This window comes from Pan paniscus, chromosome 20 (genome assembly GCF_029289425.2).
Source record: "Pan paniscus chromosome 20, NHGRI_mPanPan1-v2.0_pri, whole genome shotgun sequence".
Lineage (NCBI taxonomy): Eukaryota > Metazoa > Chordata > Mammalia > Primates > Hominidae > Pan > Pan paniscus.
Window position 1 is genome coordinate 62,475,187 of NC_073269.2, and position 25,964 is coordinate 62,501,150.

At 46.9% G+C, this 25,964-nt stretch overlaps 2 protein-coding genes across 3 annotated transcripts; one reads left to right on the forward strand and one right to left on the reverse strand.

The window, feature by feature from the left end:
• Positions 1-19: 19 nt before the first annotated feature.
• ZSCAN5C (zinc finger and SCAN domain containing 5C) lies at positions 20-23,589 on the forward strand. 2 transcript variants are annotated; one of them, XM_024926570.4, is made up of 5 exons: positions 20-299; positions 18,604-19,114; positions 19,863-20,066; positions 20,839-20,989; positions 21,254-23,589. In XM_024926570.4, exons 2-5 carry the CDS (start codon positions 18,731-18,733, stop codon positions 22,003-22,005), a joined length of 1,491 nt encoding a protein of 496 aa, XP_024782338.3. In that variant the 5' UTR covers positions 20-299; positions 18,604-18,730; the 3' UTR covers positions 22,006-23,589. The 2 variants fall into 2 exon arrangements, with proteins under 2 accessions (XP_024782338.3, XP_034801617.2); XM_034945726.3 differs by having other exon boundaries at positions 21,257-23,589.
• On the reverse strand, positions 1,542-11,068 carry ZSCAN5B (zinc finger and SCAN domain containing 5B). Its single transcript, XM_024926569.5, has 5 exons — positions 10,550-11,068; positions 5,500-6,010; positions 4,681-4,884; positions 3,673-3,823; positions 1,542-3,414 (listed from the first exon to the last, which is right to left on the reverse strand). Exons 2-5 carry the CDS (start codon positions 5,881-5,883, stop codon positions 2,663-2,665), a joined length of 1,491 nt encoding a protein of 496 aa, XP_024782337.3. The 5' UTR covers positions 5,884-6,010; positions 10,550-11,068; the 3' UTR covers positions 1,542-2,662.
• Positions 23,590-25,964: the final 2,375 nt, after the last annotated feature.

The following is a 25,964-nucleotide window of genomic DNA, read 5'->3' on the forward strand; positions in this document are numbered from 1 at the left end:
TGTCAGTGTGGAATAAAACAGACCTGAGTTTTAGGAGCTAGACTTGGATTGTAGACCTGAAGTTACAAAGGGTGAGTTCTTGTTTATGGGAAGTCAGCAAAGAATTTCCTTATGAATGATTTGCGGGGGCATTCGTGGATGCCCGGGGTCTCTTCCCTTTCTGTGGGGATCTGGCTGATGCCAAATGCCAGCAACTGCTGTCCAATTGGAAGAGGGCGCTGCCTGACTCAGCCACCAGGCTGACCTCTCCTTTTGCATAAGGAGTTTGGGGAATCCTGAGGTTTTTCTTCGCATAATGAGTAAGTATTAATATTAATATTTATTCATTAATATTGTAATTAATTAATAATTATTACGATAAATTACAATAAATAATTAATAGTAATTAATATTAATTAATTACTATTAATGGCATGGTGGCTCACGCCTGTAATCCCAGCAGTTTGGGAGGTCGAGGCGGGAGGATCACTTGACGTCAGGAGTTCGAGACCAGCCTGGCCAACATGGTGAAACCCCATCTCTACTAAAAATACAAAATTTGCTGGGTGTGGTGTCAGGTGCCTGTAATCCCAGCTACTCGGAGGCTTGGGACGTGAAAATTGCTTGAACCCAGGAGGCAGAGGCTACAGTGAGCTGGGATTGTGCCACTGCACCCCATCCAGCCTGGGTGATAGAACGAGACTCAGACTAAAAAAAATAATAATAAAAATAATAATTATACAGAGTCAAATGTCGGGGATTCAAGGAGGCAGAAAGCAGATGAGTTCTTGCCCTGCTAGAGACTCACGTCCCTGGGAGAAGCAATCACTTAAAGTGATTAAGTTAATACAAGAGGCTGCAGTGAGATTTTTTTTTTAGACAGGGTCTCACTCTATTGCCTGGGCTGGAGTGCAGTTGGGAGATCTTGGCTCACTGCAGCCTTGACCTCCTGGGTTCAAGTGATTCTCCCACCTGAGCCTGCTGAGTAGCTGGGACTACAGACATGCACCGCCATACCCAGCTAATTTTTGTGTTTTTAGTAAAGATGGGGTTTTGCCATGTTGCCCAGGCTGGTTTCTAACTCCTGGGCTCAAGTGATCCGCCTGCCTGGGCCTCCCAAAGTTCCGGGATTACAGGTGTGAGTCACCACACCCAGCTTTGCAGGAGGTTTTGAAGCAGTGTTATGTGATGGGATTTTTTTTTCTTATCAAAAAATAATTTACTGGGCAAGTACGGTGATTCACGCTTGTAATCCCAGCACTTTGGGAGGCCAAGGTGGGCAGATCACTTGAAGTCGAGAGTTTGAGACCAGTCTGGCCAACATGGTGAAACCCCATCTCTATCAAAAAAATTTCTACTACATCTCTACTACAAAAATTGCCAGGCGCGGTGGCTCACACCTGTAATCCCAGCACTTTAACAGGCCGAGGCATGTGGATCACCTGAGGTCAGGAGTTCGAGACCAGCCTGGCCAACATGGTGAAATCCTGTCTCTACTGAAAATACGAAACTCAGCCTGCTACAGTGGCAGGCGCCTGTAATCCCAGCTACTCGAGAGGCTGAGGGAGGAGAATCGCTTGGACCCGGGAGGCAGAGGTTGCTATGAGCCGAGATCTGACACTGCACTCCAGCCTGGGTGACAAAGCTAGACTCTGTCTCAAAAATAAATAAATAAATAAATTATTGCCTTCTATTTTTTTTAGCAGCCCAAGTCCAATGATTGCATTAAAAAAATTTGTTGCATCTATGCCATGAATACAATATTTAGGCAGTCATGTCAGCTTCTTTTATTTTTCTCTTTAGGATAGGGCCTTACTGTCACCCAGTCTGGAGTACAGTGATGCAATCATGGCTCACTGCAGCCTCAACCTCCTGGGCTCAAGCAATCCTCCCACTTCAGCCTCCCCAGTAGCTTGGATTACAGGTGTGCCATCATACCCGGCTAATTTTTATTTTTATTTTTGTAGAGATGGGGGTCTCACTGTTACCTAGGCTGGTCTCGAACTCCTGGCCTTAAGTGATCTTCCTGCCTCAGCCTCCCAATGTGTTGGGATTACAAGCATTAGCCACTAGGCCCAGCCTTACTTCTAATTTTTATTCTTATTTTTAATACATCTCCTTTTGTTTAAGGATATATACCAAGTGCCTAGATTATCAGCTGATAAGTGTTCCATAAATGTCTGTGGAATATTTGTTAGACTTTATTATTATTTTTTGTTATTTTTAAAAGTTATTTATTTATTTTATAGAGACAAGGTCTCACTCGCTTGAGCCCAGGTTGGTCTTGAACTTTTTCTTTACTTATTTTTGGGGTGGAGTCTCACTGTGTTGCCCAGGCTGGACTTAAACTCCTGGACTCAAGCAAACCTCCTGCCTCAGCCTCCCCAGTAGCCGGGATTACGCATGCGTGCCACCGTGCTCAGTTTTTTTCTTATGAGATATTGGAAAATGATGAGACTTTGCTCATTGGAAGAGAAACAGCAACAGACACTAAAATAAATCTGTAAGAAAGCAACAGACATAATCAAACAGAAAACAAAACTCATGGGGGTGGATAAATATTTACTCAAACATCCGGGCAATTCCTACCAAGTGCTTTATGTGTATATGTCATCTGGTAACATTGGAGAAAAACCATCATTGACTGTCTCTTGGGGTGGAGGATGTGGACCTGACTCTGGAATCACTGGGAGTTGGTTTCCCGGTGTGTTTTCAGGTGACGCTTGAATGTCCCCAGCTGACGGAAGGCCTTTTGACAGGTGGGACATTTGTAGGGCTTCTCTCCGGAGTGGGTGCGCTGGTGAACGTTCAGGTTCCCCTTGTGGCTGAAAACTTTGCTGCAGTATTTACATTTGAACGGCCTCTCCCCGGTGTGGATCCTCTTGTGGCCCTGTAAGGTGGACTCGTGGGCGAACCGCTTTTGGCAGACATCACATATGTAGGGCCTCTCGCCAGTGTGGACTCGCTGGTGAACTCGGAGGTCTGAGGGCTGCAAGAAGCGCTTCCGACAGAGATCACATTGAAAGGGTCTTTCTCCTGTGTGTGACCTCCTGTGGATGCTTAGCTGGGAAAAATACTTAAATGATTTATTGCACACGTCACATGCAAAGGGCGGCAGGGCCTTGGCTTCTTGGCCATCCGGGTGACTGACCGGGCCCGCAGGGCCTGGGGAATGAACTGGATTGATCTCAGCTTGTCCCGGGGATTCTCTGTTGCCCACAGGTGTGGCTTCTCCTTGAGGCTCTTCTTGGGAAATGGAGGTGGCGTCTGGTTTGCTTCTTTTGGGACTGCTCAGATTCAGAGCGTCTCCTCTGTTCCCGCTGTGAGTCGAAGCTTCTCTCTCCACAACGCAGGCAGAAGGTGTGTCAGCATCCACATTTTCCACAGAGGCTGTTTTCTGGGGTTCCTTCCCCTCCTTTGCTCTCACCAGATCTGCTGGAAGAAGGGATTCCACACACAACAGTTAATAAAGCGCATTTTCAATACACCAAACTCATTGCAACCAAACACTGACCTTGGCTGAGAAATTCCCCTCAACCTCAAGCCTAAGACATTGGACTGTAGGTCTCTGGAAAGTGGAGGAGAGATTTTGGCAGCTGATCGCCAGCCCCAGGGGATGATAATGCTGGGCCCCCAGCCCCGCACCCCAGAAGAGAGAGACTAACCCCTGTGGATCCAAGTCTTCATACTCACTGGGACTCTTTGGAAGCTGAGGCTCTGGGGATGTCAGTCCTGGGTTCTCTTCCCTGTTTTCCTTCAGATCCTTCTCCAAGTTCTGCTTGGGTCTCGGAGACTTTGGGTCACTTGTTACGTCAATACTCTTGTGTAGCAGAAAGTCCTCTCCCTGAAGAGGAAAAACCAAGAGCAATGACTGCCGTGTCTATACTGGTGGAAGTAGGGACATGTCTGTCCCCTCCTGACTGGACACACCAGACTTCCCATGGACCACCCCATCACCCCAAGTAAACATCACCACCTCATTTCTGTGTCTGTCCCTAATCTGCACCCTCCATATTCTAAATCAGCTCCTTTGCCTGGCGGTTTTCACTGTTTGGTTCTCTGAGAATATTTCTCCCCGCCGTGCCAATGTCTCCCTGCCCCTGACGCTGGAAGCAGCATGACTCTAGGTGGAGGCCCCTAACCCCTGGCACCATTGGCATTGGGGCTGCATCACTCTCCTGGAGGGGGCACTCCTGTGCAGAGCAGAGACCCCGCCTCCACCCTCTAGATGCTATTAACACCCCACCACCCCTGAGAATGCCAAACAAAAATGTCCTCAGACATTGCCAAATGTGTCCTTAAAGGCAAAATCACCAGTAGAGAAACACTCCTCAAATTAAGAAATCAACAGTCTGAGAAAGTGGGTTCCTTGCTGAATGACTTCATGAAATGTCTTTGCGGAAACTGGATGGGGTAGGGACCTTCAGTTCATTCGTCTGTGCCAACTGCCTCCCTCACTTCACTGAGACCATTTCTTAACCCCCACCCTAAATGCTAAAAGCTCTCATGGTGGAGAGAAAAGTAGATGAGGCTTCCCTCTCTGTGATGGCTCAGGAATGAATGTTTGGGGATGTATCATGTCCATGGGGAATGGCTCTAATCTTGTCCTGTGCCAAATCTCTCAATCAGTCCTGCAGCCACACGATTTTCTCCTGTTCCTTCTCCCACCTCTGCCCAGACACCAAGGCCTCACACACTCACCTGCCTCCCGGACAGTGCAGGGACCCTGGGCAGGATCTGCTGCTCTCGGCGGGCCTGGCCTTTCCCCGGACGCATCTGGTTCACAGAGGAGGCCCACTGGCTGGACACGTCTCTCGGATCATCTCTGACACTGACGGGGGCTTCAGCCATCTCGACATCTGAGTTCAGCATAAGATATTCATTGCCGAACAAGTTGACTACAGACTGTAGAGAGAAAAAAGACAATCAGACACTATGAGAACCTGAAAGTAGCTCTCGTATTTCCTGGGTCCTGCCATAATGCTCACACTTTACTGTAATTAATGTTCAAATCTACCCTCCTGATGCAGAATCAGCTCTGTGGACACAGCAATCTGTCTGAATTTTTTTCTTCGCTAGATAAGTACATAAATATGAGTCATTTAGATGAAAGGGTCTCTAACCAAAGAGAAGACAAGGAGAAATATTCTGGGTGAATCCAACTCAACTGGCCAATGGCAGCTCACCTTGTGTTAGAACTTAGGGGCTCATTTGGGGACCTGGAGGCAGATCCCTGCATCTGATACCAACCACTTTCCCTGCCTCAGGATGGGACTTCTGGGCCCCCCTTCAGTTCACTCTAATGCCTCCTTCCCTACGTTCCATCAGGCCTAATATTTTACCAATGTCTTTCTTTCAGGTTGGCCTCACACAGTGTGTGGGTTCCTGTATCCCCTCTGCCTGTCCATCTCCTAGGTCAGGTATTTGCAATATTAGCTGTGCTGATATTTGAGACTGGAGAATTCTTTGGACCCCATCCCAGCTCCCCTTCCCTGCACCAATCACGAGGGTCCCACTCACCCATTTCTTGGGTCTTCTGTTATTTCGTAGCAGGTCCTCCAGGTCTTTGCAGCTCTGCACACCGTTCACCTTGACTAAGACCTGGAGCTCCTGGGGCATGGAGATCATGAACTGCTCCATCACCAGCATGTCCAGGATCTGCTCTTTGGTGTGGAGGTCGGGCCTCAGCCACATATGGCACAGCTCAGTGAGTTTCCTCAGAGCCTGGATGGGGTCCGACTCCTCTGGGCAGCTGAACATCCTGAAGTTCATGTGCCAAGTCTCAGGGTTCCTGTCGTGATTTCCAAGTTGAGTTCCTGGGGACGCCACAGACCGTGGAGTCTCTGACCCAGGGCTGTTGCAGGGTCCTCCCTGAACCCATGAGAGTGTCCAATTTGCAGCCATAACTACTGGAGAATATTTCAATCAGCCTCTGAGCAAGCTCTTCCAGTAGCCAGTATCAAATTGAGACCTATTTACACAGGCTGCCCCTGTTTCTTCTCAGTAATATATTCACAGTTTGTTCAGAAGTCTGCAGGAAAAAAGCATGAGCCCAATTATTTTAACTTTCTACTCCACACACCCCTCCCTTCCAAATCCCTCATCCCAATCCTGGACCCCACTTGTCCATAGGCATCGGACTCAGCACTGTGGAAATGAATCCACTCTTTTCTTCTCTGACTACATGTTCTGGGGTAAAATCTGAATGCTCCCCTGGATTCTGATCTCTAGGGGATCATTGTGCAGAGGTGGAACTGGTTTTCCTTTCAACTGGAACAACACTGCTCTTGACTGTAAATTAAATCAGATATGTATGTGAAGCTCCTAGAATCTGATGTAACAATAATGTCAGTTCTTTATGTTTTCCCGTCAAGACAAGATCCAAGGCAAAGCCCTTAGTCATAATTATGTAAAAAGCTAGAGAAAAATATTAATAGTTACAACCTACGATTGTCCCCAACACATTTTTCCTGTTAACCCCAGGATATTTATTTGCTGCAGGGAAGAGGTGTCACTAAAAAATCCTATGAGAGGCCGGGCGCGGTGGCTCAGGCCTGTAATCCCAGCACTTTGGGAGGCCGAGGAGGGTGGATCACGAGGTCAGGAGATCGAGACCATCCTGGCTAACACGGTGAAACCCCGTCTCTACTAAAAATACAAAAAATTAGCTGGGCATGGTGGCGGGCATCTGTAGTCCCAGCTACTCGGGAGGCTGAGGCAGGAGAATGGCGTGAACCCGGGAGGCGGAGCTTGCAGTGAGATCATGCCACTGCACTCCAGCCTGGGTGACAGAGTGAGACTCCATCTCAAAAAAAAAAAAAAAAAATCCTATGAGAATTAAGCTCCTGCACAGATATGTGGTTGTTTCGGTAAAACACACATTTATGAAATTCATCACTTTTACTAAGAACATGCGCTATGTTGTGCAACCATCACCACTTTCTAATTCCAGAATCACTGCATCACCCCAAAAGAGAACGCCATCCCCATCAGGAATTACCTCCTGCCCCACCCCCCCCCAGCCCCTGGCCATCACTAATCTGCTTATGGTCTCTGGGAGTTTCTCTGTTCCTTATCTCATTCCATAAAATGGATTAAAGTCTTATGAAATTTCCAGGTAGTGGGATCATACCATAGAAAGATTTTTTCTTTTTTCTTTTTGAGACAGGGTCTTGCTCTGTCATCCAGGCTGGAGGGAAATTTGCAGTCATGGTTCCCTTGGCCTCAACCTCCTGGGCTCCAGTGATTCTCCCACCTCAGCTTCCCAAGTAGCTGGGACTACAAGTGCATCACCACGCCCGGCTAATTTTTATAGGTTATTTTTGTAATAGAGACGGGGTTTCGCCATGTTACCCAGGCTGGTCTCAAACTCTGGGCTCAAGCGATGCGTTTGCTTCGGCCTCCCAAAATTCGGGGATTACAGGCGTGATTGCATTGCAGCTGGCCTACATTTTTAAAAAATTTTATTCTTTTATTTATGTTTTTTGAGGTGGAGTTTCACACTGTTGCCCAGGCTGGAGTGCAGTGGTGCAATCTCAGCTCACTGCAACCTCTGCCGCCCAGGTTCATATGGCTCTCCTCCTTCAGCCTAAGTAGCTGGGATTACAGGCCCCCGCCCAGCTAATTTTTATATTTTTAGTACAGACAGGGTTTCACCATGTTGAACAGGCTGGTCTCAAACTCCTGACCTCGGGTGACATGCCTTGGCCTCCCAAAGTGCTGGGATTATAGGCGTGAGCCATCGCGCACAGCCCAATTTTTTTTTTTCTTTTTAAATTTGGTTCTAAACGTAGCTTCAAAAGGCAAAAGCCACTGAGTGATATTCTCCAGGCATCAATTATCACCCAAGTTCAACAGCTATGAGAACACAGCCCTGCTTCCCTAGCCACAGATGGGGGAAGAAACTTGAAGGTCTGCAGAGAGGAGAAAAAACTGGCAGGAGGGTCTCAGGAAAGGTCACTGGTAGCCTGGAGGGCGAGTGCCCCACACTTCCTGGAAGGACTCTGAGCAAGTACAGAACAGAGAGACAGCCAGGGAGACAATCGGCAGAGGCGGGAGACAACCCAGAGGAGGAGACAATATTTACACACCACACATCTCACGGGGCTCCTGTGCAAAACATAAGCAACTCAAACTCCTCCAGAGCGAGAAAACAACCCACTAGAAGGGCTTAAGGCGCCTGTGTGGACATCTCAGATGAAGACATGTGAATGGCCAGCAGGTCTAGGAAAAGGTGCTCGTCATCACTCATCATCAGGGACATGCAAATCCAAACCACAAGGCGCCCCTCACGCCTGCTAGAGTGGCTGTTCTCAAAAAGACACATGGAACGAGTGTTGGTGAGGATTCGGGGGAAAGGGGTCCTCTGCGCCCTGTGCTGGGATGTAAATTAGAGCAGCCGATATGGGAGACAGTAGAGAAGCTCCTCAGAAAATTTAAAGTCCAACAACTGCATGATCCGGCAACCCCGCTCCGGGGTAGGTACACAGAGGAAAGGAAATCAGGACATGGACTCCAAAACAGTGAAACTCTGAAGTGACAGACGGCGGGAAGGCGGAAAAACTACCTACTAGGTACTATCCTCATATCCTGGGTGACAGGTTCAGTGATACCCAAAACCTCAGCATCACTCAGTACACTCATGTAACAAATCTGCACAGGCACCCACCGAACCTAAAATAAAAGTGGGATTTTTTTTAAGTTATCTATTTTTGTTTTTAAACTTTCAGAAGTGTCTTGCTCTGTCACCCAGGCTGGAATGCAGTGGTGCATCCTGGCTTGCTGCAGCCTTGACTTCTTGGGTCCAAGTGATCCTCCTGCCTCTGCTTCCCAAAATTCTGGGATTACGTGTGAGCCACTATACCTGGCCTACTTAAATTATTTTTATTTTTATTTCATTTTATTGATTTATTTTTTGAGACAGAATCTCGCTCTATCCCCCAGGCTGCAGTGCAGTGGCCGATCTGGGCTCACTGCCACCTCTGCCTCCCGGGTTCAAGCGATTCTCCTGCCTCAGCCTCCCGAGTAGCTGGGATTATAGGCGTGAGCCACCCCTCTCGGCTAAATTTTGTATTTTTAGTAGAGATGGGGTCTCGCCATGTTGGCCAGGCTGGTCTCAAACTCCTGAACTCAAGTGATCCCTATGCCTCGGCCTCCCAAAGTGCTGGGATTATAGGTGTGAGCCACCGCACCTGGCCATTAAAACTTTTTTTAAAAAAATAAAAGAAATAAAGTTAAATAGGTCTACTGCACAGCATGGTGACTATAGTTCACAGCAATGTACTGTATACTTGGAAATTGCTAAGGGAGTCGATTTCAAGTGTTGTCCAAAAATGATAAGACAGTGAGGTAGAGCCTATGGCAGTTTGCTCGATTTAGCCGTTGCACAATGCGTACACACCTTGACACACTATGCTGTGCAGCGGACATATACACCATTATATATGTATATTTCTCAATTTGAAAGTAAATTAGGCCTGGTGCAATGGCTTACTCCTGTCACCCCAGTGCTCTGGGAGGCGGCGGTGGCAGGATCACTTCAGCCCAGCAGTGAACCGTGATTGTGCCACTGTGCTCCAGCCTGGGAGACACATCCAGCGGCCATCTCGTTTTGTTTATTTATTAAGTAAATCGATACATTTTTTAAAAGCATACAGATATGAGAAAAGGCAGCCTGAAATTCTGGGAATTAAAGAGGTTTTCCCGCCTAAGCGCCCCTGCTCAGAAAGCGGAGATCGAGGCTGAGGCGGGCAGATTGCTTGAGCCGAGGAGTTCGAGACCAGACTGGGCAAAGCAGCGAGACCACGTCTCTATAGTAAATAAAAAAATGCACTCGGGCGGTGTGGTGGTGTGCTCCTGCAGTCCCAGCTAGGTGGAGGCCGAGGAGGGCACATAGCTTGAGCCTGGGAGTTCCAGGCCAGCCTGGGAAATGAGCGAGACCCCGTCTCTGAAAAATAAAATAAAAAAAAACCTAACCATGATGAGAAAGTTAACATTATTACTTTATTTTTCTCCTTTTTTTTTTTTGAGACGGAGTTTTGCTTTGTTACCCAGGCTGGAGTGCAATGGCGCGACCTCGGCTCACTGCAACCTCTGCCTCCTGGGTTCAAATGACTCTCCTGACTCAGTCTCCTGAATAGCGGGTATTACCCTAACCTCTGCCTCCTGGGTTCAAACGACTCTCCTGACTCAGTCTTCTGAATAGCGGGTATTACGGGCGCCCGCCACCACGCCCGGCTAATTTTTGTATTTTTGTTAGAGTTGGGGTTTCACCATGTTGGTCAGACTGGTCTTGAACTCCTGATCCCGTGATCTGCCCACCTCGGCCTCCAGAGTAGCTGGGATTACAGGCGTGCGCCACTGGGCCCGACCGAGAAAGTTAATATTATTCCTAGTTTACAGAAGCACTTTCATCGCCAGTCAGAGTTAATCATGGGGTGCAAAGGAGACCCGCTGCCTTCACAAAGTCTCCGAGAAAATAAATGCATGAGAAAATAAACCCAAACTTTCTGAAACCAAGCCCCCGCATGCCAGCTCCGAAACCCCACAGCCATCCCCGCTGGACACTTACCTCCTTCCCGGCTTCTGCCTCCGACCTTCTCGGTCTGGGATGCGCTCTCCAACCGGCCTGGAGCTGAACTGCGTCTATTTATGGAGAAGCGGGACTCCAGGCCCCGTTTCCGGTTCCCTGCGCCGCCCCGTGATTGGTTTAGGGCCATAGAGTCCATTTTACGTAATCGGCGTTGATTACATTTCCCACTGAAACCCCACCCACAGGAAATTAATGTATTAAACATGCCTACTGTGCAAATAATACAGGTTTTCCCGCTCTACTGAGTTGTCATATTGCTGAAGTATGTGGAGGCCTCAGAAAATATAGATCTGCAAGTTTTAACCACTTTGGGTCCCCTCATGCCACAGACAGTAATATCCTAACAAGTAAAGGACGTGTTAACAGCTGGTTGACTTCGCTTATTAAAACAAAACGGAAAAAGAAAAAAAAAAGAAAAATTCAAAATAGAGTTGGTTGATTAATATCAAACCAGTGATTTAATCTCATTTTTAATCTCATTTGAGCGAAGCTTTCACACGCGAATTCCAAGATATTGAAAATTGTGGACACTCATTGTTGATATGTAATGAATGTTTGTGATAATTTTTTACTTTTTTCTTTTTTTCAAAATCTTGGAATTGGCATGTGAAAGCTTTGTTCAAACTAAACTAAATCACTGATTTGATATCAGCCTTATATAAAAGCAGTGGGAACCAGAGAAAGGTACATGGTCCCCACTCTGCATTCACTCCAGGACAGTGCCAGGGTGGTTTATAGATACATTGAGGGTCCTACGGGGTTCCCTAGTTCTCAGCCCCCTCAGTTAGGGCTCTCAAGCAAGAAAAGCCTTAACGGTGGGTGTGAATTTTACTGTGTGGATCATGGAGTTAATGTGGATAATTAAGTGCTAGGCAGGATTAGATTACAATTTGGGAAGTTCACACCATCAATTGGATGATACTAATCCATTCAAGTAGTGACTCATTCATTTTAATTTCAGAGGAAACCTTCTCGTCTAACCTTTAGGATAAATTGAAGGGCTCTTAATTTTACGCTGATTCTGGTTTAAATCCTCGGAAAATCTTAAGCCGCTTAACTCTGGGAACTTCAAACTTCTTGTGACTAGAACCTTCCTGATGTGTTGTTTTGAAGATGCAATAAGACTGGGTCAATAAAGTGCTCGATACAAGGTCATTTTGCCAAACAGTTGTGACAATTATTTTCTGGTGCATTTTCTCATACTTTGTGATATTTTCCCTTCTTAACCACTGAGGTGTTGACAATGGGTTGGAGTTAAGAATGGAATTAATGGCCGGGCGCGGGGGCTCACGCCTGTAATCCCAGCACTTTGGGAGGCCAAGACGGGCGGATCACGAGGTCAGGAGATCGAGACCACCCTGGCTAACACGGTGAAACCCCGTCTCTACGAAAAATACAAAAAAGTAGCCAGGCGTGGTGGCAGGTGCCTGTAGTCCCAGCTACTCGGGAGGCTGAGACAGGAGAATGGCATGAACCCGGGAGGCGAAACTTGCGGTGAGCGGAGATCACACCACTGCACTCCAGCCTGGGCGACAGACCGAGACTGCGTCTCAAAAAAAAAAAAAAAAAAAAAGGAATTATTCACTGGAATTAACTGGGAGCTGCCTAAACCACCATCTTCCTATCTGCTTCCCCCGAATCCTCCCCTCTGGAAACTCACAGTCTATTTCCGTGAAGTACGTTGTTGGTATTTTGGTAGGGATCGCATCGAATCTGTAGATGTCTATTAATAGTATGGTCTTTTTCACAATGTTGATTCTTCCCCCCTACGAACATGTCTTCCCATTTTCTGGGGTCCGCTTTAATATTTTTCATTAGTGTTTAATAGTTTTCCTTGTGGAAATCTTTCACCTCCTTAGTTAAATTTACTTCCAGGGTTTTGGGGTGTCTTTTGCTCTTGTAAATGAGATTGCTTTCTTGATTTTTTTCTTGCCACTAGTTCGTTGTTGGTGTATAAAAACACTACTGATTTTTGCATATCGACTTAGTATCTGGCCACCTTACTGAATTGGTTTATCAATTCTAAGAGTTTTACTGGTGGAGGTTTCAGGGATTCTTATAGATGACATCATGTTGTTGGCAAAGAGAGACAATTCGACTTCCTCCTTCTGAATTTGGATGCCCTTTGTTCCTTGCTCTGGTTGAGACTTTCCCAACACATTATTATTAACGAAGGTCACCAGGCTGAAGTTTAGAAACAGGTATACATTGTGATGCAATCGCCAGGACCAAGCTAGTTAACATCTCCCTCAACTCACATAGATACCATGTTCTTTCCTTCTTCTTATTTGTTTAATTCTAAATTATTGGGCTCAAGCAATCCTGCTTCAGCCTCCCTAGCAGCTAAGACTACAGGCACGAGCCACATCTGGCTTTCTTTTGATATCGTTTTTTTTTTTTTTTCTTTTTGAGATGGAGTCTCATTCCATCACCCAGGCTGCAGTTGCAGTGGCGCGATCTTGGCTCACTGCAACCTCTGGCAGGAGGATTGCTTGACCCAGGAATTAAGGACATAAATAGATAATGAAAAGAAAATAGTCACTATGTGAGTTGACGAATACATTAATTAGCTTGATTGTAGTGATAATTACACCATGAATAGGGATATGTAAACACCAGCATGGTGACCTTAGTCACCAAGGACGGATAGAGGCCAGGAATTGGAGAGCAGCCTGGGCAACATAGCGATACCCCCATCTTTACAAAACACTTTGTTAATTAGCCCAGTGTGGTGGTGCTTGCCTGTAACTCCAGATACTCAGGAGGCTGGAGCAGGAGGCTCTCTTGAGCCCAGGGGTTCAAGGCTGCAGTGAGCTATGAGTTTTCCATTGCACCCAGCCAAGGTGACACAGTGAGACCTTGGCTCTAAAAATCAATCAATCAATAAACAAATTTATCCACACAGGTAGGAGATCTCTACAAGAAAAACTATAAAATACTGATGAGAGGAAATGAAGAGGGCACACAAATGGAAAGATATTCCATGTTCATAAATCGGAAGAATTCACATTGTGAAAATGACCACACTATTAATAGAGATCTACAGATCCAACTCAATCCCTACCAAAATGTCAAGGACATTCCTCATGAGAACATGACATGTTTCAAGAGGAGAGGATTGGAGGGAATTGGGTAGGTAGATGGTGGTTTTAGGCAGATTCTAGTTCATTCCACTTAATAACTCCATCTGAACTCTGACTCACTATCAATACCTCAATTCTTAACAAGGAAAAACATCACAGAGTATGAGAAAATGCATCAGAAAATAAGTGTCAGAACTTTTTGGCAAAATGACCTTGTATCGGGTACTTTACTGACATAATCTGGTTTTTTGTTTGTTTGCTTTTTGAGATGGAGTTTTGCTCTTGTTGTCCAGGCTGGAGTGCAATGGCATGATCTCAGCTCACTGTAACCTCCGCCTCCCGGGTTCAAGTGATTCTCCTGCCTGAGCCTCCCGAGTAACTGGGATTACAGGCATGCGCCACCACGCCTGGCTAATTTTGTATTTTTAGTAGAGATGGGGTTTCTCCATGTTGGTCAGGCTGGTCTCAAACTCCTGACCTTGTGATCCACCCACCTCAGCCTCCCAAAGCGCTGGGATTATAGGCGTGAGCCACCACATCCGGCCAACATAATCTTATTTAATCTTCAAAACAACATGTCAGGAAGGTAATAATTCCCTGGTTCTAGTCACAGGGAGTTTGAAGTTTCCAGAATTCAGTGGGTTAAGATTTCCTAAGGATTGAAACCAGAATCAGTATAAAGTGCACTTAATTGTCATTCCACATGGTCTCCATGATCCACACAGTAAAATTCACACCACCATTAAGGCTTTTCTTGCTTGAGAGGCCTAACTGAGGGGGTTGAGAACTAGGGAGCACTCAGTATGTCTATAAACCACCTCCCATCATCCTAAAGTGAATGCAGAGTGGGGACCATGTGCCTTCCTCTGGTTCCCACTGTTTTTACCTAAGAGTAGGTTGGCTGATATCAAAGCAGTGATTTAGCCTAGTTCAAGCACAGCTTTCCCATGTCAATTCCCAGATTTTGAAAAGTGAAAAATTATCACTACTACTCATTATGTATCAACAATGACTGTCCCTTTTTTTTTCAATATCTTGACATTCACATGTGAAAGCTTTCCTCAAACTAGAGCAAATCACTGGTTTGATATTATTCAACCAACTCTTAACATGTCCTTTACTCATTAGGATATTACTGTCTGTGCCATGAGGGGACGCAAAGTGGTTAAAACTTGCAGATCTATAGTCCCTGAAGCCTCCAAATACTTCAGAAATATGAAATGTAATTCAGTAGAGCGGGAAAACCTATGTTATTTGCATGGTAGGCATGTTTAATACATTAATTTCCTGTGGGTGGGGTTTCATTGAGAAATGTAATCAATGCTAATCACCTTCAAAGGATTCTATGGCCCTAAACCAATCATTTGGGGGCCCAGGGGACTGGAAGAGAGGCCTGGAGTCCCGGAGGTTCCCTATAAATAGACAGTTCAGCTCCAGAGCAGTTGGAGAGCACATCCCAGAAGAGAGGAGGCTGGAGGCAGAAGTCAGGAAGGAGGTAAGTGTCCACTGGGGATGTCTGTGGGGTTTTGGAGTTGGCCTGCAGGGGTTGGTTTCAGAAAGATTTGGATTGAGGGGTTGGTTTCAGAAAGATTTGGGTTGGGGTGTTGGTTTCAGAAAGATTTGGGTTTATTTTTTCATGCATTTGCCCGGACACCTTGTGAAGGCAGTGGGTCTGCTTTGCACCCTATTATTTATTCTGACTTGTTATATAACTCTCCTGTAAAATAGGAATAATATTAACTTTCTCATCGTGGTTAGGCTACATTTTATTTTTTAGAGACGAGATCTGTCTCACTGCCCAGACTAGACTGGAATTCCCAGATTCAAACGGTCCGCCTGCCTCTGCTTCCCGAGGAGCAGGAACTACAGGCACTTGCCACCATGCCTGAATAAATGTTTAATTTTTTTGTACAGATGGGGTCTCAGTACATTGCCCAGGCTGGTCCTGAACTCCTGGGATCAAGCATGCTCCCATCTTGGTCTTCCAAACTGTTGGAATTACAGGTGTAAGCCACCTTGCCGGCCACACACCACTTGTTAAAAAGCATCGCTGGATTCTCCCTTTCCACAGGGTAAAATCAGCCATTGATGAATGGGCATCAACCTACTAGGCCAATGAGAATCTGCACTAAGTGTCCCTACCTGGGGGTCCTGTGTGCTATATACTCCCAGAATTGAATACTAACCCGCGTACCTGCTTTTATTTTTTCCCTTGTCCCATTGCTTGTTTTAATGGGAAATGAACTGACAGCGAATACAAAGTGGTTTCTAGGAACATGAACCCCTTTTTTTAGAGACAGGCTCTCACTATGTTGCCCAGGTGGTTATCAAACTCCTGGGCTTGAGGGATCCCCCCTCCTCAGCCTCCTGAGCAGCAGCAGGTGCCCTGTGGCAAAACCATTTTTAATTCCAGAATTTCAGGCTGCCTTTTCTCTCTCATATCTGTATGCTTTTTCAAAAAAAAATTTACTTTTAAATTGAAAAACAAGAAAGATACATATTTATGGTGTACAGCATAATGTGCTTTGCAGGATAGAAACACTGTAAAATGGGTAAATTGAGCTGATATTCACATGCCTTACTTTATGGACTAATCATTTTTGGTCATGAGGATGCTTAAAGTCTACTCTTTAAGCAATTTCCAATTATACAATACATTGTTATGAACTGAAGTCACTATGTTGGACAATTGCTCTCTTGAACTGATCTCTTCAACTGAAATTCATACCCTTAGACCTATATCTCCCCAACCCTCACCACAGCCCTGTTAACCACCATTCTACTCACTGCTACTATGAGTCTACTGGGAAATTTTTTTTTTTTTTTTTGGTGACAGAGTTTTGCTCTTGTTGCCCAGGCTGGAGTGCAATGTCGCGATCTCTGTTCACCGCAACCTCTGGCTCCCGGGTTGAAGTGATTCTCCTGCCTCAGCTTCCCGAGTAGCTGGGATTACAGGCATGTGCCACCAAGCCTGGCTAATTTTGTATTTTTAGTACAGACGGGGTTTCTCCATGTTGGTCAGGCTGGTCTTGAACTCCCGACCTCAGGTGATCCACCCACCTCAGCCTCCCAACGTGCTGGGATTACAGGCGTGAGCCACCATACTCAGCCTGAGTCCACTGGGTTTTTAATTATTGTTTACATTACCTACTTCTTTTATTTTTAAAACTATTTTATAATTTCAAGTTTTATTTTAAATTTGGGGTGTACCTGTGCAGTTGTGTTACATGAGTATATTGAGTGATGCTGAGGTTTGAGGTATGACTCTACCCATCACCCAGGATGTGAGGATAGCAACCAATAGGTAGTTTTTCAACCCTCCCTCCCTCTATCCCTCCAGAGTTTCACTGTTTTGGAGTCCACGTCCTGATTTCCTTTCCTCTGTGTACCTGTCCCGGAGCGGGATTGCCGGATCATGCAGTTGTTGGACTTTAAATTTTCTGAGGAGCTTCTCTACTGTCTCCCATATCGGCTGCTCTAATTTACATCCCAGCACAGGGCGCAGAGGACCCCTTTCCCCCGAATCCTCACCAACACTCGTTCCATGTGTCTTTTTGGGAACAGCCACTCTAGCAGGCATGAGGGGTGCCTTGTGGTTTGGATTTGCATGTCCCTGATGATGAGTGATAATGAGCACCTTTTCCTAGACCTGCTGGCCATTCACATGTCTTCATCTGAGGTGTCCACACCGGTGCCTTAAGCCCTTCTAGTGGGTTGTTTTCTCGCTCTGGAGGAGTTTGAGTTGCTTACGTTTTGCACAGGAGCCCCATGAGATGTGTGGTGTGTAAATATTGTCTCCTCCTCTGGGTTGTCTCCCGCCTCTGCCGATTGTCTCCCTGGCTGTCTCTCTGTTCTGCACTTGCTCAGAGTCCTTCCAGGAAGTGTGGGGCAGTTGCCCTCCAGGCTTCCAGTGACTTTTCCCAAGACCCTCCTGCCAGTTTTTTCTCCCCTCTGCAGACCTTCAGGTTGCTTCCCCCACCTGTGTCTAGGAAAGCAGGGCTGTGTTCTCATAGCTGTTGAACTTGGGTGATAACTGATGCCTGGAGAGTATCACTCAGTGGCTCCTGCCTAATGAAGCTAGGTTTAGGAATTAATTTTTAAAAATCTTATTATTGTATCAACCCACTTCTTTAAAATATCAAAGAGCACTAGACTTTAAATCCATTTTCTGAGATGAGATTAGGAATAGAGAAACCCTTAGAGACAGAAGGTAGATTAGTGATTGCCAGGGGCTGGGGTGGGTGGGCAGGGGGTGATCACTGATGGGGATGGGGTTGCTTTTAGGGTGATGAGATAATTCTGGAGCTAGAAACTAGACAGTGGTAATGGTTGCACAACATGGTGCATGTCTTAGTCCCATGAAATTTTTCACTTGAAGAGGGTAAAAATGATGAAATTATGAATGTGCATTTCACCAAAATAACAAAATATCTGTGTAGGAGCTTAATCCCCATAGGATTCTTTAGTGCTGTCCCTTCTCTGGAGTGAATAATTCTGGGATTAAGAGGGTTTGTTGTGGGACAATATCTTACGTTGTAACTATTTTTATTTGTCTTATTTGCATAATTATGACTAAGGATTTGCCTTGGATCTTATCTTGATAAGAAAACATAAAGAATTGACATGATTGTTATGTCAGATTTTAGGCGCTTCACATTCCTGTCCTATTTTATTTACAGTCAAAAACAATGTTGTTCGATGGGCAGGAAAACCAATTCAGCCTTTGCACAATGATCTCCTAGAGATCAGAATCCAGGGGAGTATTCAGATTTTACTCCAGAACATGTAGTCAGGTGTAGACACTGGAAGAATAACAGAGTGGATTGATTTCCACGGTGCTGAGTCCAATGCTAGAGGGGAAGTGGGGTCTGGGATTGGGATGAGGGATTTGGAAGGATGGGGTGGGTAGAGTAGAAACGTTAACAGAGCTCATGCTTTTTTTCCCTGCAGACTTCTGAATGAACAGTGAATCTATTACTGAGGAAAACCAGGGGTGGCCTGTGTATATAGGTCGCAATTAGACACCGGCTTCTGGAAGAGCTTTCCCAGAGACAGATTGAAATATTCTCCAGTAGACATGGCTGCAAATTGCACACCCTCATGGGGTCAGAGAGAATCCTGCAACAGCCCTGGGTCAGAGCCACCACGGTCCATGCCATCCCCAGCAACTCAACTTGGAAATCATGACAGTGATCCTGAGACTTGTCACGTGAACTTCAGGATGTTCAGCTGCCCGAAGGAGTCGGACCCCATCCAGGCTCTGAGGAAACTCACTGAGCTGTGCCATCTGTGGCTGAGGCCCGATCTCCACACCAAAGAGCAGATCCTGGACATGCTGGTGATGGAGCAGTTCATGATCTCCATGCCCCAGGAGCTCCAGGTCTTAGTCATGATGAATGGTGTGCAGAGCTGCAAAGACCTGGAGGACCTGCTACGAAATAACAGAAGACCCAAGAAATGGGTGAGTGGGAACCTCGTGATTGGTGCAGGGAAGGGGAGCTGGGATGGGGGCTGCACGGTGCAGCTGGACTCGAGAGGACCCGAGGGGCTGCTCTAGGTCAGGACTTCCAAGTAGAGGAGAGTTTGCCCGTCAGGGACACATGGCAGTGTCTGGGGACAGTTTTTATTGTCACAAGGGGGAGGACAGGAGATGCTGCTAAGCATTCTCCAAAGCTCAGGACAACCCATCATGACAAATAATCATCCAGATTCAATTATCAGCTGTGCTGAGACGGCAAGTTCCTGGTGTAGGAGATGGACAGGCAGAGGGGGTACAGGGAGAGGCCAACATGAAAGAAAGACATTGGTAAAATATTAGGCCTGATGGAAGGTAGGGAAGGAGGCATTAGAGTGAACTGAAGGGGGGCCCAGAAATACCATCCTGAGGCAGGGAAAGTGGCTGGTATCAGAGATGCAGGGATCTGCCTCCAGGTCCGCACATGAGCCCGTCATCGGCCAATTGAGTTGGATTCACCCAGAATATTTCTCCCTCTTTTCTCTTTGGTTTAGAGACCCTTTCATCTAAAGGACTCATATTTATACACTTATCTAGAAAAGAAAAAAGTTCACACAGAGCTGATTCTGCATCGGGAAGGCAGATTTGAACATTAATTACAGTAAAGTGTGAGCATTATGGCAGGACCCAGGGAATATGAGAGCTACTTTCAGGTTCTCATAGTGAGTCTGATTGCTTTTTTTTCTCTCTATAGTCTGTAGTCAATTTTCTTGGCAAGGAATATCTTATGCAGGAATCAGATGTGGAGATGGCTGAAGCCCCCGCCAGTGTCAGAGATGATCCGAGAGACGTGTCCAGCCAGCGGACCTCCTCGGTGAACCAGATGCGTCCGGAGGAAGGCCGGGCCAGCCGAGAGCAGCAGATCCTGCCCAGGGTCCCTGCACTGTTCAGGAGGCAGGTGAGTGTGTGAGGTCTTGGTGCCTGGGCAGAGGTGGGAGAAGGAATGGGAGGAAATCTTGTGGCCACTGGACTGATTGAGAGATGTGGCACAGGACAAGATTACAGCCATTCCCCATGGACATGGTACATCCCCAAACATTCATTCCTGAGCCATCACAGAGAGGGAAGCTTCATCTACTTTTCTCTCCACCATGAGAGCTTTTAGCATTTAGGGTAGGGGGGTAAGAAATGGTCTCAGTGAAATAAGGGAGGCAGTTGGCACAGATGAATGAACTGAAGGTCCCGTCCCCATCCAGTTTCCTCAAAGACATTTAATGTAATAATTCAGCAGGGAACTCACCTCCTACAGATTGTCAATTTCTTAATTTGAGGAGTGTTTCTCAACTGGGGTGATTCTGCCTTTCCGGACACATGGCCATGTCTAGAGACATTTTTGGTGTCATTGTAGGGGCTGGTGGGGTGTTAATAGCATCTAGAGGGTGGAGGCGGGGTCTCTGCTCTGCACAGGAGCGCCCCCTCCAGGAGGGTGATGCAGCCCCAATGCCAGTGGTGCCAGGGGTTAGGGGCCTCCACCTAGAGTCATGCTCCTTCCAGTGTCAGGGGCAGGGAGATGCTGGCACAGCGGGGAGAAATATGCTCAGAGAACCAAACAGTGAAAACCACCACACCTGTGTCATTAGAAGGGTTGGTGCGTCCAGTCAGGAAAAGGCAGACATGTCCTTCCACCGGTTTAGGCATGGCAGTCATTGCTGTTGGTTTTCCATTGTCAGGAAGAGGACTTCCTGCTGCCAGAGACTACTGTCATGAAAGGTGACCCAAAGGCTCTGAGACCCAAGCCGACCTTGGAGAAGGACCTGGAGGAAGACAGGGAGGAGAACCCAGGACTTACATCCCCAGAGCCTCAGCTTCCAAACAGTCCCAGTAAGTATGAAGACTTACACCTGTGTGGAGATAGCCCCTCTCTTCTGGGGTGTGGGGCTGGGGTCCCAGCATTATCATGTCTGGGGGAGTTGGCACTCAGCTGCCAAAGCCTCTCCATCCCTCACTCTCCAGAGACCTACAGTCCAATGTCTTAGGTTTAAGGTTGAGGGGAAGTTGTCAGCCAACATCAGTGTTTGGTTGCAATGAGTTTGGTGTACTGAAAATGCACCTTATTAACTGTGTGTGTGGAATCCCTTCTTCCAGCAGGTGTGGTGGGAGCAAAGGAGGGGAAGGAACCCCAAAAAAGAGCCTCTGTGGAAAATGTGGTTGCTGACACACCTTCTGCCTGCGTTGTGGAGAGAGAAGCTTCGACTCACAGCGGGAGCAGAGGAGACGCTCCGAATCTGAGAGGTCTCAAAAGAAGCAAACCAGATGCCACCTCCATTTCCCAAGAAGAGCCTCAAGGAGAAGCCACACCTGTGGGCAACAGAGAATCCCCGGAACAAGCTGAGATCAATCCAGTTCATTCCCCAGGCCCTGCGGGCCCAGTCAGTCACCCCAATGGCCAAGAAGTCAAGGAACTGCTGCCCTTTGCATGTGAGGTGTGCGGCAAGAGGTTTAAGTATCGCGGCAAGTTAGCCGTCCACACGAGATCACACACAGGCGAGAGACTCTTTCAGTGTAATCTCTGCGGGAAGCGCTTCATGCAGCGCATAGGCCTGCAATTTCACCAGCGAACCCACACTGGCGAGAGGCCCTACACGTGTGACATCTGCCAGAAGCAGTTCACCCAGAAGTCCTACTTGAAGTGTCACAAGAGAAGCCACACAGGGGAGAAGCCCTTCGAATGTAAAGACTGCAAGAAAGTTTTCACCTACAAAGCAAATCTGAAGGAGCACCAGCGCATACACTCTGGAGAGAAACCCCACAAATGTTCCAAGTGTCCAAGAGCCTTCGGTCGGCCGGCGACCTTAAGACGCCACCAGAAAACACATCGAGAAGCCACTTCACAGTGACTTCACCATCGGGTCTGTCTTCTGCACCAAGAAAGTGTGAATGAGGATTTTTCACCGATGTTGTCAGATGACGTTTGACAGATGAAGGGCGCCTGGCACACAGAGGAGTGCCCTAGATAGGAATTCCTAGGATGTTTGTTTAAATCTTTTTCCTCCCCAGTGAATTTTGGTTTTTGTTTCATTATTTCTATTGTTTTAGGTTTATTTTGGTTTGTGTTGCTGTTCTTTCAATAAACATCTTATTAGTTTTCAATATTTTGTAACAAAAAACGGTCTCCTGATTGACATGCTGTTATGCACTGTTTTGCTATAAAGTACAATTGTCCAAGGAGGGTGTCCGGATTAAATACACGATATGCCTGGGGAAATCTGGGTTTCAGATAAACGTTTTTTGTTTTTTTAGTATCAGCTTGTTCTAAATTATTCATTATTTATCTGAAACTCAGCTTTTATTAGGTATCCTAAATAGTTTTCTTTTTTATTTTTTTTCTATTCTTTTTTTTTGAGATGGGGTCTCCCTCTGTCAACCAGGCTGGATTGCAGTAGCAGGATCATCGCCCACTGCAGCCTCGACCTTCCAGGCTCAGGCAGTCCTCCCGTCTAAGCCTCCCAAGTAGCTGGGACTACAGGATCATACCACCACTTCAGCCAATTTTTGTGTTTTTTTGTGGAGATGAAGATTTGCCTTGTTGCCCAGGCTGGTCTTGAACTCCTAAGTACAAGTGATCCAACTGCCTCGGCCTCCTTAAGTGCTGGCATTACAGGCATGAGCCGCTGTGCCCTGTATTGTTTTTATTAGACTTTATTATAATTATGATATTCAAATTTTTGGAAATAATTTTTTGTAGTGATGGGATTTTTTGTTGCCCAGGCTGGTGTGGGGTGAGCCACCACGCCTGGCTCTAGACTTTCTTTTTCAGAGCTGTCTTAGGTTCATAGGGAAATTCAGTGGACAGCGCAGAGTCCCCGTAGACTCCCACCCCACACAGCACAGCCTCTCCCCGCCCAGCATCCCCAGCAGAGCAGTGCACCTGTTCCATCAGTGAGGCTGCCTGGACATATCACCACCACCCAGAGTCCATGGTGTTCATTAGGGCTCGCTCTGGGTGTTGTACATCCTGTGGGTTTGGACAAAGGCCTCATGAGTACCCACCACTGGAGTATTGTGGGGGGGGGGTATTTTCACTGCCCCCCCGAATCCTCTCTGCTCTGCATATTTATCTCCCTGCCCCAGATGGTGTATTTTGTGGCCTAAATTTGGCAACCTCTAAATTCCTGATTTGACTCTTGAACTACAGAGGCATTGGGAGTCTCTGGTGACTAGTTGGTTTCAGTGATAGTACCATCCCCTGAAGGCTTTGTTGATCCAGAGATGGGTGGACCCCAAACTCAGAGCTGCTGATTTAGTAGGCCGGGGGTGGGGCCTGAGAGTGTGCATTAAAACAGAATTCGTAGGCCGGGTGCGGTGGCTCTCGCCTGTAATCCCAGCACTTTGGGAGGCTGAGGTGGGCAGATCACTTGAAGTCAGGAGTTCAAAACCAGCCTGGCCAACATGGCAAAACCCCATCTCTACTAAAATGCAAAAATTAGCCAGGCGCGGTGGCACGTGCCTGTAGTCCCAGCTACTTGGGAGGCTGAGGCAGGAGAATTGCTTCAGCCCGGGAGGCAGAAGTTGCAGTGAGCCAAGTTTGTGCCACTGCACTCCAGCCTGGGCAACAGAGCCAGACTCAGTCTCAAAATTAAAAAAAAAAAAGAATTTGTTTTAGAATAGCTTTCTAAAGTCCATTGAGCTCCCTACTGTCCCCACACCATTTCCTCTATTATTTTTTGTTTGTTTGTTTGTTTGTTTTGAGATGGAGTCTCACTCAGTCACCCAGGCTGGATTGCAGAGGCACGATCTTGGCTCACTGCAACTTCCACCTCCTGTGTTCAAGCGATTCTCCTACCTCAGCCTCCCGCGTACTGGGACTACAGGCATGTGCCACCACACCCAGCTAATTTTTGTATTTTTTTAGTAGAAATGCGGTTTCACCACGTTACCCAAGCTGGTCTCGAATTCCTGACCTCAAGTCATCCGCCCATCTGGGCCTCCCAAAGAGCTGGGATTACAGGTGTGAGCCACTGCGCCTGGCCTCCCCTATTGTTAACATGGTACGTTAGTATGGCACATTTGCCACAAGCGATGAACTGACTGGATATATTGCCGTGATCTAAGGCCCATACCTTATTGAGGCCTCCTTAGTGTTTACACAATGCCCTCCTCTTCCTTCCTCCCCATCCAGGACGCCACATTGCCTTGAGTTGTCACGTCTCCCTAGGATCCTCTTGGTGACAATTTCTCAGATTTTACTTGTTTGGGATCACCTGAGAATGTGCATTTTAGGTGGTGCTGATGCTGCTGGTCTTGGGAGAACATTTTATGGATGAGCTGACAGGCAGAGTCCTGCAGTCTGCAGAGGTCTGGAAAGGTCCCTTCCCGAATAGGCTGGATTCATTTATTAAAGGCCACTTTTGTAAGACTTTGGTTCTTGTCATCTTAATTTAAAGGAAATTAATCAAGAGACCCACAGCAGAGAGATGCATCATAGAGTAACTATTGCAAAGGAAATAGAGTATTTTGAAAGTTAAGGGCAGAATAGACAGGACATCCTGGGAGCAAGGATTCAGGGCCAGCTGCTCCTGAGGATGAGACAGCAAAGACCCGCTCGAGGGAGACTCCCCTTTATGGGAGTCTCGGATCATTACACAAGGGGGTGGGAAGAGGTGTTACTAGTAAGCATGTTCTGGGTGGTCCCCGGGGCACACAGGTGCAGTAGCTGTGCACACATCTCTTTAGCATCTTAAGTCTCCACCCAGGGGTGTGTTTTTTACTATTATAACGAGCAAAGGGTCAGTTTGTGAACAGGTAAAATCAAAATGCTCATGTTCTCTACAGGGAAAACTCCCTTTTGCAGATGGTTTTGTGTGAATGAACTCAATTAGAAAGTGAAGGCTGGGGCTGACTGTGTTGGCTGTACGGTCCCCATGGGTGCTGCGTTTGGAGGACATGGTCACCTTCTTGACTACCTATCCTGCCTCACCCAGGTCCGTTTAGGAGAAAGAGTCCTTGAGGTAGAAACCTGAATCCGCCATCAAATGTATACAGACTCCCATTTAATTCAAGAAGTGGATGTTTGGTGGGTAGTGGTTCTCCGTTTAGATATTGGGTCCAACATCCTTCTCCAGACACAGAAAATGTGTTGATGATACCACCTGCCCACTTAATTTAAATCATGTTTCTCTATGATCCATTAACCACATCCGACATTTCTTTAGAGCTTCATTTCCCAATTTTCCTACATGTTGGACTCACTTGAGGTGTTTTTTCAATATTTTTTTAAAAAGCAATGCCTGGGGTCCAGCCCCAAGGTAATGATGTGATTGGTTGAGGATGTGGCCCCTGTGTTGAGAGTTTATAAAACTCCTCAGGTGATCAAATGTGTGGCTGAGTCTGGCAGGTCGGTTTTCTGATTGTCTGGTCACTCCAATTCCTGTTCTCTCGTGGGGATCAGTGAGTTCATTTCCACGGAGAGTCATGCACCTCCATTCCCAGTCTAAAGAAGGTAGACTCCACAGCTGGCTCCCACCCACCCTGCACGGGGGTCCCTCCCACTGTGGCTGGCTGCATGCACCACTCCAGGGACTGCCCCTCATGGCTCTGGGCACATGTGGCACTGGGTGGCCTTTGCACTGCTGCTCCTTATCCACCTATGTGCTCTGAGCCAAGAGCTTGATTTACCTGATGTGACAGTGAAAACAGGATACCCACTGCAACCTCAAAAAAGCCCAGTGTGGCCGGGCGCAGTGGCTCATGCCTGTAATCCTAGCATTTTGGGAGGCCGAGGTGGGCAGATCACCTGAGGTCAGGAGTTTGAGACCAGACTGGCCAACATGGTGAAACCCCGTTTCTACTAAAAATA